Source organism: Triticum aestivum, chromosome 2A (assembly GCF_018294505.1).
Source record: "Triticum aestivum cultivar Chinese Spring chromosome 2A, IWGSC CS RefSeq v2.1, whole genome shotgun sequence".
In the NCBI taxonomy this organism is placed as follows: domain Eukaryota; kingdom Viridiplantae; phylum Streptophyta; class Magnoliopsida; order Poales; family Poaceae; genus Triticum; species Triticum aestivum.
Genome location: NC_057797.1, coordinates 103,599,613 through 103,612,114, shown reverse-complemented (window position 1 = coordinate 103,612,114; position 12,502 = coordinate 103,599,613). Strand labels below are relative to the sequence as shown.

At 47.7% G+C, this 12,502-nt stretch overlaps 2 protein-coding genes and 1 long non-coding RNA gene across 3 annotated transcripts; 1 reads left to right on the top strand and 2 right to left on the bottom strand.

Annotated features, from left to right (window-relative positions):
- Positions 1–443: 443 nt before the first annotated feature.
- LOC123184928 (dirigent protein 5-like) lies at positions 444–1,043 on the bottom strand. The gene is made up of 2 exons (XM_044596965.1): positions 693–1,043; positions 444–593 (listed from the first exon to the last, which is right to left on the bottom strand). Exons 1-2 carry the CDS (start codon positions 1,041–1,043, stop codon positions 444–446), a joined length of 501 nt encoding a protein of 166 aa, XP_044452900.1.
- An 812-nt stretch (positions 1,044–1,855) lies between these two features.
- LOC123184927 (uncharacterized) lies at positions 1,856–3,242 on the top strand. Its single transcript, XR_006493119.1, has 3 exons — positions 1,856–1,998; positions 2,080–2,728; positions 2,861–3,242. It is a non-coding gene; the product is annotated as an uncharacterized lncRNA (long non-coding RNA).
- Positions 3,243–5,135: 1,893 nt separating this feature from the next.
- Positions 5,136–6,285, bottom strand: LOC123184926 (disease resistance response protein 206-like). Its single transcript, XM_044596964.1, has one exon. The coding sequence runs from the start codon at positions 5,938–5,940 to the stop codon at positions 5,527–5,529; it is 414 nt and encodes a 137-aa protein (XP_044452899.1). The 5' UTR covers positions 5,941–6,285; the 3' UTR covers positions 5,136–5,526.
- Positions 6,286–12,502: the final 6,217 nt, after the last annotated feature.

The window sequence follows — 12,502 nt, the reverse complement described above, 5'->3', positions numbered from 1 at the left end:
TAATATTATTAATTATTAATTAATATAGTATTAATATTAAATTAGTATTAATATAGTATTAGTATTATGAGTAGGTATAGATATAGATATAAATGGTTGTGTGCATGAGCCGATGCAGATGCAAAGGCTGGGGTTTGTCCCCCTTTTCAAAAAATAAAATAAAAAATACTTGAACATACAAATAGATTTTCATAACCCCGCAAAACAAATTCATAAATTCCCGCAAAAAAAAACAAATTCATAAATGAACAGAATAAAAGCACCATACAATTAAAACTCTTATGGGCATACAACATACACGAATGACACACAATCCACATGCCCATGCATGCAACTCATCACGCAAGCAAAAACAACAACGGCACATCACCCTTCAGTACTGATAGGTACACGCGTACGTGCGTGTTATGACCATCTTGAATTCTTGATAACCTGTCAGATCATCAGACGTAGCACTCATAGAGCTTGGTGTCCATCTTGAGGCGGAAGTAGAAGTAGCCCTCAGTGGCGTCCGTGCGAATCGTCGCGATGCCACGCGCCATGAAGAAGTCGCCGGTACCGCCGACGATGGAGAGGTCGCGCGTCTCGTCGTCCATGAGGTCGGCGCCCATGAGGTTGAGGGTGCCCTTGTACGCCTTGGAGTCGAACACGAGGGAGAAGGTGAACCACGCGTTGTACGACTCCTTCTTGTCGTAGAAGTAGAAGCCCTGCGCGCGCGCCGCCGGCTCCTTGTCGCCGACCGGCAGCGCCGTACCCTCCGTGACCAGGTCGTCGAACACCACCAGCATGCCGAAGAAGGTGCCGTTGCTCCAGTGCGACGTGCTCAGGTCCGTCGGCTTGGTCACCGGCGCCGCCGTCGCGTTGGCGGTGTTGTTGACGCCGTTGTAGAGGATGTCGTGGAGGTAGAGCGTCATCTTCTTGCACGGCTCGTCGGGGCTGCTGGAGACGACCCTCCTCCGGCTGTCGGCGGTTGCTCCTGCCAAGCCTAAGCCGAGCAGAAACATCACGAGCACGATCTTGCAAGATGCCGCCAGGCCTTGCATTTTTGTCAGTGCAACCCTCACTGAGCTTAAGCTGCAGCTGGCTGAGGTGCGGTGTGGAGTTAGCAGCTCGTGACCCCGTGTTCTTGTTGCTGTTGTGTTGAGTTAGGACTTGAGCATGCTATTTATAGAGCATGAGCTACGATAAATTGTTTCATTCAGTGAAATGGACGAAAGTGGCGCCAGCGGATTAGAAAAGCGTGCGTACATCCAGGGTCGGTACGACGGCTGCCTAATCGATCTCAGAATATTTATTCTTTTTTTTAAGTTAGAATATTTAGTCTTGGTATGATAATCTCAAAAAAAAGGTCTTGGTACGATATTATTGTCGCCTTGGGGCTTGGGCCCAATTTTTTTTACTTAATATGTCATGCGTTGACATGCATGTAATTATAAAAATAGTTCCCCAAAAGCTGAAGATTGTGCATGGCCGTGGGACATGAACTTTATACACCCGAGCACGTGCATGTGATCAGTTTTTATTGTTTGAAAAATATATGAATGGAAACGTCCGCGCTCATCAATCACTAGCATTTTGTCACGATCATCTTTGTAGCCATCAACTCCACCACCTTCTTTCTCTCCTTCACAATTTATTGCCCGAGAGCTAGCTAGCAGTGGAGACCCATCTTCAGGGCCGGGCCCATAAATTTTAGGGGCCCCAAATTTTTGTATAGGCCCCCCGTTCCTGGGCGCTGGGCCGCTAGCGCGTCCGCGCGAGTCCAAGCGTCGAGCGTCCGCAGGCCGCTGCTCGATCGGAAACGAGATCCTCGGATCCATTGCGAAAGCCACTCGCGGCGCTACAGCCTACATGAATCCTGCCTCTGGCGACGGGCGACACGGCGAGTCGGCGACAGTTCCTCGCCTCTCACCAAAACATAATCAATCGTACCCAGACTCCGGAGCGCCGGCGACGGACGACACGGCGATAGTTCATCAGTTCCTCTCGCCAAAATAGGTAGCCTCCGGCTGGCTAATCCTTCTTTTTAATTAACCTCGACTCCTACTTCTAATTCCTAATTAACTTTTGGAACGCAAGCACGTTCCACTGCCGCACGGGCGTTCCACCACCATAGGGTACAAGAAGACAAGGATCTGCTGCGCGAGCCCGCCAGGAAGCCCATGGAGCTGGCGCGGTTCGTCGGGCTGTCTCTCCGCCGCGGAGGGGGATACATCTTCTTCTTAAGAACCTGGAATCATTGCGACGGGCCACTTGGATCCCCTCCGCCTGGTCAGTTCATTCTTGGCATTGATTCAGTCTTGTTGATGACGTACGAGTAGCACAGTGATTCAGTATTGTTGACGGTGTCCAAAATTTATTTCTCTTGCAATGCAAATTATGTTTATGTACTGTCCAAATTTCAGTGTTTTGTTGTCCAAAAATTCATTGTATGTGCTGTCCAAATCTCAGTGTTTTGTTGTCCAAAAATTCAGAGTTGGTGTTAGTTATCCAAATTTCAGTGCGTAGATAGACTGTCTAAATTTTAGTTTATATGCTCTCCAAATTTCGGTGTACTTTCCCTGCTATTTTACTGCCATTTATCAAATTGTTTGCTGTCTTTCATCTAGTGATTTCAGTGTACCAAGGTTGGCTTTAACCCTCTGTTCTCTTCTGTTTTCCTAAGCACCCACGAGCTTGCATTGTTGCAAGGACGAATATGCTGATCTCGTAATCAATAGAACAAAAGGTACTGAGTATTTAATATTTCTACTGAAATACTATTATTTTTGCAAATTACTGAAATACTACTATATACGATTTCAGAAAAATAATCAGGTCTCTCATTTAGTTTAGTCCACCTATTTATTTTTCTTTGTAGCTCCGCCACCAAAAGATGGGCCCCAGTTCAAAGTTTGGCACAGGGTCCCGGATATTGCCGACCCGGCGCTGCCCATCTTCAGCTTCATCGTCGGCATCAATTGAGATGCTCAATCTCGACCTTCTCACTGTTGTTTCATAATTTCTCCCAGCTTACAATTATTTACTTAGAGCCACCTTGTAACAATGTTGCAAAATGAAAGTCTTGCTCGGAACCTTTTCTCCTAGCGTCAACCACAAAAAAACCTGATGTCCGGAATCCACGGCTCTCAAATTGATTGAGATTTAGCTAATTCTCTGTCGACCAAGAAAATAACAAAATAAAAACCAGTTTGATAAAAAGTGAGAAAAATAAGAAAAAAATAAAGAAATAAAATAAATGTGAGAAAACATAAATGAAATGAAAATAAAAAAGCAACAGAAATAAAATAACAAAATAAGGCAACAAACAAACACCTGCTGACCAAAACCCCAAAAATACCGTGCTGCGAAATAACCGAAACACAACATAAGAAGCCCACTACCCTCCCTCGTGCTAAAAAAAGAAACGGCCCATGATGCCTAGCTGAACTCTGCTCGTGATCCTCAAAAAAACAAAACTAAACTCCCACTAAACTCCGCTTGTCCGAAGCAGGGGCGGAGATGGGGTTGGCGGATAGGGGCTGGGGGTCCACTTATGTAATATCAGATGACTTGAGTTGCTGACATGTCGGCCAGATAATAAGCGGCCAACATGTGAGCCACTCGGGTTCTCAATTCAAAACTAATCGAAGTTATAGGTTTTTCCTAAGTGATAGAGAAATATGGTAAAATATGCAACATCAAATGTACATATTACGAAAGTATTTTTTTAAAAGAATTCAATGAAACTAATTTGGTGGTCTAGATATTGATATGCAAACTTGGTCAAACTTTAGATATAGCGCTTTGGACTAAGATATCCATACGTACTACAGATTTGTTCGAAGTACTGATTAGTATCTTAGTTAGTATCACCAATCTTCAAGTATTATATTACCAGTTCATATATATTAAAGGAAAGAGTCAAGATATATTAGTTGGATCGTATCTCACTTTTCTTCCACATCTTGCTCCACGTCATAGGCCTGATAAGACATTAGTACGAAACATTTTAATCCATCATTTTTTTGCCGGAACATTTTAGTCCATCATTCCTCGCTAATTTAGCTAGACTTTTGAGTGGCTAGCTTTTGCATCTTTTTTTCATGGTAATATGTGTCTCATTCATATCATAAAGAATAAAGTACCAGTCACGTAAAGATCGATATGACAAAACTGAAAAGATAGCAAAACATCTCTGAGCTTGACATCAACATCTGTCACCTGCCTCCGGCACCACCACAGCAGCCACCGAAGAAAAGAATGACGAATCACCTCCTCTCCCGAGCTCCACGCGGCTCCATCGATGATATGCAACTTTGCGGACCTCCAAGATGGCTCATCAAAAGTGAAGCCCTTGTCGTTGAACGAAACAAATCGGGGCAACACCCCGTACACGCCATCGAACTCCAGACCTGGCACCCCACCACGACTAAAACGCCGAAGGAGGAAACCATACCTGCCATCCATAAACCACGAGCCCAACACATGCTCCGTCTTTCAGATGTCGTCGATGCAGACCACAATCAGCATCCGCTTGGACTACCTTCCAAGCTCCGTGTCGACGCTGGAGCAAACGCCGTCGCAACGGCGGAGCTCGAGGACACAGGTCCACCACAAGGATGCCGCCGCCGTCACGTCATCCTTACTTGAACATACTAGTTTCCAAATCCATCCCCAACCATAGGACCGATGGCCTCGTCAGGGAAGGATCCGAAGAATCTTTATTCAGCGTCGTCATCGCCGCCGCCGAAGCAAAGACGATGAGCAACCTAAAAGCCTAAATTACGAGGGAGTAAAATCGATCCACATGTGGTGGATCCAGCGACCCTCACCATCGACGACCGAGGTCGCCGGCGGATGGGAGCCGCCGGAGAACGGCGTTGGAAAATCGGCCTCTCCCGACGGCGGCTAGGGTTGCAGCCGCCACTGACCAGAGGAAAATATATCCTTATTCTCGTGGACTTACTTAGGGTTGCATCTCGTAGCCTGCTAATTAAGGGGGACTATTTGTACTATGTATATATAATATACTGTCCGTATATCTCATCAGTTCTGTACACCAATCAAACATAATAATAGTAATACATAAACAATAACAACAATGTGAATTTAAACTCTCATCGAATTATACAGAATCCAAATGCCCATGCATTCAGGAATTAAACATCGAATCAAACAACAACAACACATCAACTCACATCGAATCATACACGAATGACACAAATCCACATGCCCATGCATGCATGCAACTCACCTCACAAAGAAAAACAACAGCACCAACATCACTCCTTGATCCTTATCGGCGGCACACGCGTACGTCCGCGTGTTATAACCATGCATCTTGATAACTTACCCCGATCAGACGTAGCACTCGTAGAGCTTGATATCCATCTTTAGGCGGAAGTAGAACAACCCCTCGGTGGCGTCGGTGCGGATCGTGGCGACGCCGCGCGCCATGAATAAGTCGCCGGTGCCCCCGACGACGGAAAAGTCACGCGTCTCCGCGTCCATGGGATCGGCGCCCATAAGATTGAGGGTGCCCCTTCATGCCTTTGAGTTGAACACGAGCGAGAAGGAGAACCAGCCGCTGTACGACTCCTTCTTGTCGTAGAAGTAGAACCCCTGCGCGCGCGCAGCCGGCTCCTCGTCCCCGACGGGCAGCGCCGTCCCCTCCGTCACCGGGTCGTCGAACACCACCAGCATGCCGAAGAAGGTGCCGTTGCTCCAGTGCGTTGTGCTCAGGTCCGTCGGCTTGGTGACCGGCGCCGCGGTCGCGTTGGCGGTGTTGTTGACACCGTTGTAGAGGATGTCGTGGAGGTAGAGCGTCATCTTCTTGCAGGGCTCGTCAGGGCTGCTGGAGATGTGCCTCCTACGGCTGTCGGCGGTGGCTCCTGCCAAGCCTAAGCCGAGCAGAAACATCACGAGCACGATCTTGCAAGATGCCGTGAGGCCTTGCATTTTTGTCAGTGCAACCCTCACTGAGCTCAAGTTACCAATGAGCTAGCTGAAGAGGACTATCGACTATCTCGAGTGATTAGCTCGTGAACTCGTGGGGATATATATTTTGCTGCTGCTTCTGCTGTTGTGTTGATTGGCGACTGGAGCATGCTATTTATAGAGCAGGAATCGATGCTATGATTGGTCTGATTAAGTGGAATTGTTCGGAGAGTGAAATGGACGCAAGTTGATTGGTTGAGCAGAAAGTGCGAGCGCGCATGGTTGGTTACGCCGGCGTACTGGCGTAGCATATGTATCCTTAGTTTTGTTGCAACGTGCTCCATGCTGCACAAACTAATGATAGAATATTAGAATATTACGTCTTGGAATGACCCCAGTATCGCATTTATAAAAACCCTACTTAATTTGTCATGCAACTGTCTAAACCAATTTTATGAGCTGAGTCTTGAGTATGTTTTTTTTTCTTCCAAACAATGTGTTGTGTACATACAAAGTTGGTGCATTTACAAAGCCTGAGAGGGGACGGAGCATATGAATGGTAGGAGCGGTGTAGTGGGCTTAGGTTATCATTTAGAAAACCCGGTGAATAATATAACTAGGAAGATGGTAAATATTTAGTGATATTTCTAGACAAGGTGAGAGGGGAATATGAAAGATAAGAATGAAACATACAAACATGCATTCTAAAGTTTTAATATATTCATAGCAAAATTCTAACATATAGCAATTGCAACATTAATAAAAAAAATATAAGACGTGCAGCACAATTCCAACTGCGGTATTCAGAGCAAAATAACACAAAGGTATACAGCCATTCAATAATATTCATAGCAGTAAAGTATAGGATTCATATCACAATTCCTATTAAAACATTCATACCAAAATATTACATAACTCTACAGCACATAGCATAATATGCACGTCAAACTTGTATAAGACACGTATGACAATTCTATTTTTTTTTAGAAAAGGAGGATGACCCCCGGCCTCTGCATCTGGGCGATGCATACGGTCATTTTATTAATTATTCTCACAAGACCTTACAAAGTCATACAACAGTAAGTTCAAAGCCGCCGTCTAAGCAACAAACTGTCGCTACACCTATCCAGTTGATGAAGGGACGCAGATAGCCTGTGCCTAATACTAAATAGACATCGCAGCCAAGCCTAACATCTAAGACCTGAGACCCCAACCTAGCCACTTGTCGGGTATGGGGCACACACCGGTCCGGCGTGCTTTCAGAGGCCGCCGCCGCCAACTGCCACCGCTCCATCTTCAGAACTGTACTGATGCATCAACCTTGCTCGGTCTAGCCAGTGGCGTAGCTGTAGGGTGGCCAGGGTGGTCCATTAGTTTAGTACTTCTTTGAAAAAAAGGAAACATACCCAAGCCCAAATCAGGTCTTAGCCCATGTACGCGTGTATGTACGCTGATCGTTCCCAACTCCCCGTCGTCTCCTTTTCCTCTGGTGATCTGGTCTCTAGAAGTCTGAAAGACTGAAACCTAGCGCCATCGCCCAGCGCAAGGCCGGCACTCCGGCAGGGCACATGCTGACGGCGACGGACAGGCGGCCGGCGAAGGATCCCGGCAGCCGACGAAGGAAGCGCGCACGCACACATAGGTACAGCCCTGTGCAGTGCGCACTAGTTGTTTTCTTTTCTACTTCAATTCAGAGTAAGATTTTTGTTCTTGTCAAATTCAAAGCACAATTTCCTTTTGCTATGAAGATTTGAACGATTTGTTGAGAGTGCAAGCTTTAAAGCTTTTTGCAATTGATAATTTGTCAATTGAACTGATTGAATCATTAGGGCTTTGTTCCAACTGAGTTAATGTATTAAAAAAAATTTGTACAACTGTTGCAAAAATGGAGAGGACAGGAGACATTGCATCCTTTTTTATATGGATCCAACAAATAAGGTGTGTTATATTTTAAGCGAATGTAAGGCTTGAACATGAATTTTAATATGCTTTGATAGACCTTATTAATATGTGCTTTGGATATATTATGTGTGCATATGTTGGTTCGATAAATTTGTGGTGTTATTTTTTCTGTGCCAATTGGACCACCCTGACATAAAATCCTGGCTACGCCACTGGGTCTAGCTATCGTCGACGCCACCATGGCGCCCAACGGCACCTCCTCCCTGCGCGCAAACAGCTGAGCACGTCGTGGTCGCCACTGATACGCCATGCTGCCAAGTACCACCAGCCGACACAGCTTGAAGCCTTGGAAGATCTGTCGTGCGTAGCACCTACCGACCAGGCATGATAAAGCGTAGCACCTGGCGGTCAGGCATGACTTGACATCTCCACCGAAGCTCCGTGCAAGACGAAGCCGCTCCACCTCCTGCCTCTGACTTCCAGCGCTGCTCCACAAACGATACTCCCAAAAGAGAAACGACACCATAGTGCCGCCATCGTCCAATCTGGAACACCAGATCTTAGGGTTTCCCCCGAAGCAGCACGAGTGGGTCGACAATAGTTACACGACGATGCCTTCATCAAGGTAATGGTGTAGAACGCCGCCATCGCCTGCCTTCGGCTCGGTTTTCACCGGCAACCATGTCTCCCCAACTCGCAGCCGGGACTAGATGATGGATCTCACGATCCGATCACTAGGCTTCTGGCCGGCCACCGCCGACGAAGAAGATGACCATCACCACCGGCTACACCGGCCAGAACAGATCTTCCATGGGTGCCGCCAAGCAGTCCACTAGGCTCTCGACGCCGCCGCCGAACTAAAGCCAGATGACATGCCGCCGAAGACCGCATCGCGCCGCCGCCCAATCCAGGCCAGCCGCCACAACAGCCGCCTGTGGCCCGGGGCAGGGCCGACCGCCGCCGCCGTCGAACCCAACGCCGTCGCTTCTAGATTGGCCGCACCTCCACACATGTTGGGGCCCCGCCACCCCTGAGACGCGGGAGGGAGGAAGAGCCCCCGCCACCACCGCCGGCCTCCGGGTGCAAGCCGCCGGCGTCCTCCGGCGGCGGCGGGAGGAAGGGAGGAAGATGGGCTAGACCCCAGCGGCGGCTAGGGTTGGGGAGCCACCCGAGTCGCCCGAGCGGAGGGCGACGCGGGGGACCTCCATAGTATGACAATTCTAAATGCAGCATTCATAGTAAAATAATATAAAGATATATATCCATTCACTAACATTCATAACAATAAACTATATGATCCATACCACAATTCCAACTGAAACATTCATAACACAATATTACAAAGCTCTATCCACCACGGAGCATAAGATGCCTAGCAAAATTGTATAAGATGAAGAGCAAAATTGTAATGGCAACATCCATAGAAAAATGCACCATGTAGCAACGATTCATGCATTCATACAAAGGAAAGAAGCTCATGATCATGATCACTACCACAATCTATGTCGTGTCAACGACCGTGGAGGATGGCGCGGGAGACCCGATAGCAGGACAGAGGCACCACGACACCACCACCACAACACCACAACCACATCATGTCTACCTGGTTTACTACCACACATGGTGGCACGGGAGGCCCAATAGTATAGAGTCGGGCGGAAAACATCACGACATGACATAGGCGACGATGACGCCACGACACACATTGCGCCTATGGTTGTGGGAGGGTTAGAGTTGCGACATCGGGAAGGGAGGGACACAACATCAGATCAGGTGTAGAGGCATCGGGGATGGTGCCACAACGCCGAGGAGGGCACCACATTGTCGGACCAGTGAAGAGGCGACACACGATGATGGGTGGAGAGGGAGGGTTAGGGAGGGGGTGGGTGAGAGAGAGAGAGAGAGAGAGAGAGAGAGAGTGAAGGCCGGTGGCGGGAAAGATGTACACTAGAGGCGATTGACGGTAGGAGGGTTAGGGTTTGCAAGGGAAAGGGGGCTTAGGAAGGTCGAACGGTGGGGAGGGGGTTATAATGGCCCGTGCGGTGGCCACTACTGGTTGGTTGCTTAGTTGTCCAATTGTTGCAACATATCATTACTAATAGATGACCTCAGGGACCGATAAGTGATGGTCTCTAGGAGTGGGCGAACTACTCATAACTGACTAGTCGACCTTTGGCCCGTTACAACATAACATTCAGAGAGTCATATCACTAATTGGTTCTCGCTGGATAGTCAGTTGTGAGAATCAGCTATAACGGGTGGCCATGGGCCAATGAGTGTTGACTGGTAGTGGGGTAGGCCGAGATGTTGCCTTGGCTGGCCACCATGGATCTAGGGGTGTGTTTAGTTTGTGCCCAACATTGCCCCACCAAAGCATTGGCTAGCCAAAATTTTAGTTGAGGTTTTGGTTGCCCATGATTTGGCCAACATTGACAAAAAAAATAAAATAGAGTTGGCTAGAGTTCATTGGCATGCCAAAACATTAGCAACCATCCAAACAAATACCGATCTTTGGGCCATGAGTAAAATTTTGGTAGGGTGCACTTTAGCCACAATCCAAACACACCTAGGTGCGGATCAGATGCGGTGGCATGGTGAATGAGGTGCGCAGATCTGGCAACCCCCGTGTGCAGATCAAATGCAGCGGTGGGTGTTGCAAGCCTCGCCAGATCATTCGACCAACGTGGTGCACGGGCGTCGAAACGGCCCATGGGGGGGCTATGGGTGGCACAATGCTCTTCTCCCTCACCGCTCCCGGCGAAAACCACCATGGTCCAATCTGTTGGGATCTCGGGCTGGAGCGGCCCACTTGCGAGCATTGGCATCTTCGTGGCGCATCTAGTGAGCCATACGATTAGAACTCTTGTGGGGCGAAACAAATTGTCAAAAGAAAAGTATCGACCATGTAAATGTACAAATAGATTTTAAAAATAAACAGAATAAAACATCACACGATTAAAACTCTTGTGGGCGTGAAACATACACGAATGACACAAAATCTACATGCGCATGCATCCAACTCATCACACAAAGAAAAACAACGCCACCAATATCACTCCTTGATCCTTATCGGCACACGCGTGCGTCTGATTTATAAACCATCTTACAACTTATCAGATCAGAAGACGGCCTCAACCCGTGGCTAAGGCCGCCGCCTCCAAAAACCCTAGCTTTCTGCCTCCCACCGGCGCCGGTCCATCCCGTCTACGGTGGCCCTATGGCCATGGAGGCGGAGTGGATCTCGGCCCTTGCCGGTGGGAGGGCTCCGTTTTTAGATCTTTTTTCGAGCTTTGTTAGGGTTTGTGTCCTGCTCAGGAAGACGAGACGGTGGCGGCTCCTTGAAGATGGAATAAAGGTCTCCCCGCCTAGCCCCCGTTCCGGTGATGCGTCTTGCATCGTTGGTGGGTGCGTGTGTGGAGTTGTGTCTCTGGCGGATCTGCCTTTGGTGGATTTGCTCGGATCTGTTCGTCGTTCGTCTTCGTTCGTGTGTTTTCAGATTGGATCCTTTTGATCTACACAGTTCATCCGTGGCGGTTGCTATTCTGGTGCGTTGGTTCTACGGGGCCTTAGCACGACGACTTCCCGACTGTCTACTACAACAAGGTTTGCCCGGCTCCGGCGATGGAGGGGCGATGACAGCGGCGCGCCTTCGGCTCGCTTCAGTGCTTGTAGTCGTCGCTAGGTGGTCTACGGATCTGGATGTAATTTTTATTATTTCTAGTGTTCGTTGTACTACCATGATTGAAGATGAATAGATTGAAAGTTTTTCCCGCAAAAAAAAAAAACTTATCAGATCAGAAGTAGCACTCGTAGAGCTTGATGTCCATCTTGAGGCGGAAGTAGAAGTAGCCCTCGGTGGCGTCGGTGCGGATCGTGGCGAGCAGGAGCATCACGAGCACGATCTTGGAAGATGCCGCTGGGGCTTGCATTGTCGTCATTGCAACTCTCCTTGAGCTTGAGATGCGGCTGGCTGAAGTGCAGTATCTAGGGAGCAGCTCGTGACCTTATGTTCTTGTTGCTGTTGTGTTGAGAGAGGACTCGAGCATGCGCTCTATTTATAGAGCAGGGATCGCCACTATACTTGGTTTGTTTCAGTGGCCGGAGAGTGAAATGCACGCATGGTTGGTACGCCGGCGTAGCACTATACATCCTTATTTTTGTTGCAGCCCGCAGATCGACGCTACACAAATTTACGACATAATATTATGTCTTGGCATGATCTCATTATCGCATAGGACCTAAACACCCTACTTAATGTGCCATGCAATTGTCTGTACTTGCAACTGTCCCTTTTGCTTTCTACTCTGCTTTTTTATTATGACAAAAATAGAACTCTATTTGATCATGAAAGTTTTTTCTTTGTTGTTGTAAATCTCACCTCATATCAAGAAGATACACAACCTTAAAAGAGTTTAATCCCACTCTCTGCAAATGAAGGTGCACACAACGCGCATATATACATAAATTCCAACATGCACAATGGAACAAAGAGTCCGAAATGACAAAGGAGTAATACAACTTTTTTGCAGGAAGTTGTATAAAATTGCATGCATGTGAATCAAGTGTTCTTTTAGGCCGATGCTGACGATAAAGTCATACCAAGCAAAGATACTCTAATCGGTTAGGCAGGAACCAAAGGATATATACGTTACGCGGTTGTACCGACCATGGATGCAAGTTA

Excerpts from the sequence above, each read along its gene's own strand:
- LOC123184928 (XM_044596965.1), bottom strand. The coding sequence starts at position 1,043 with ATGCAAGGCCTGGCGGCATCTTGCAAGATCGTGCTCGTGATGTTTCTG. Across the intron at positions 594-692 it reads CGCAGGGCTTCTACTTCTAC|GACGACGAGACGCGCGACCT; the intron begins GACAAGAAGGAG and ends GCCGACCTCATG.
- LOC123184926 (XM_044596964.1), bottom strand. The coding sequence starts at position 5,940 with ATGCAAGGCCTCACGGCATCTTGCAAGATCGTGCTCGTGATGTTTCTG.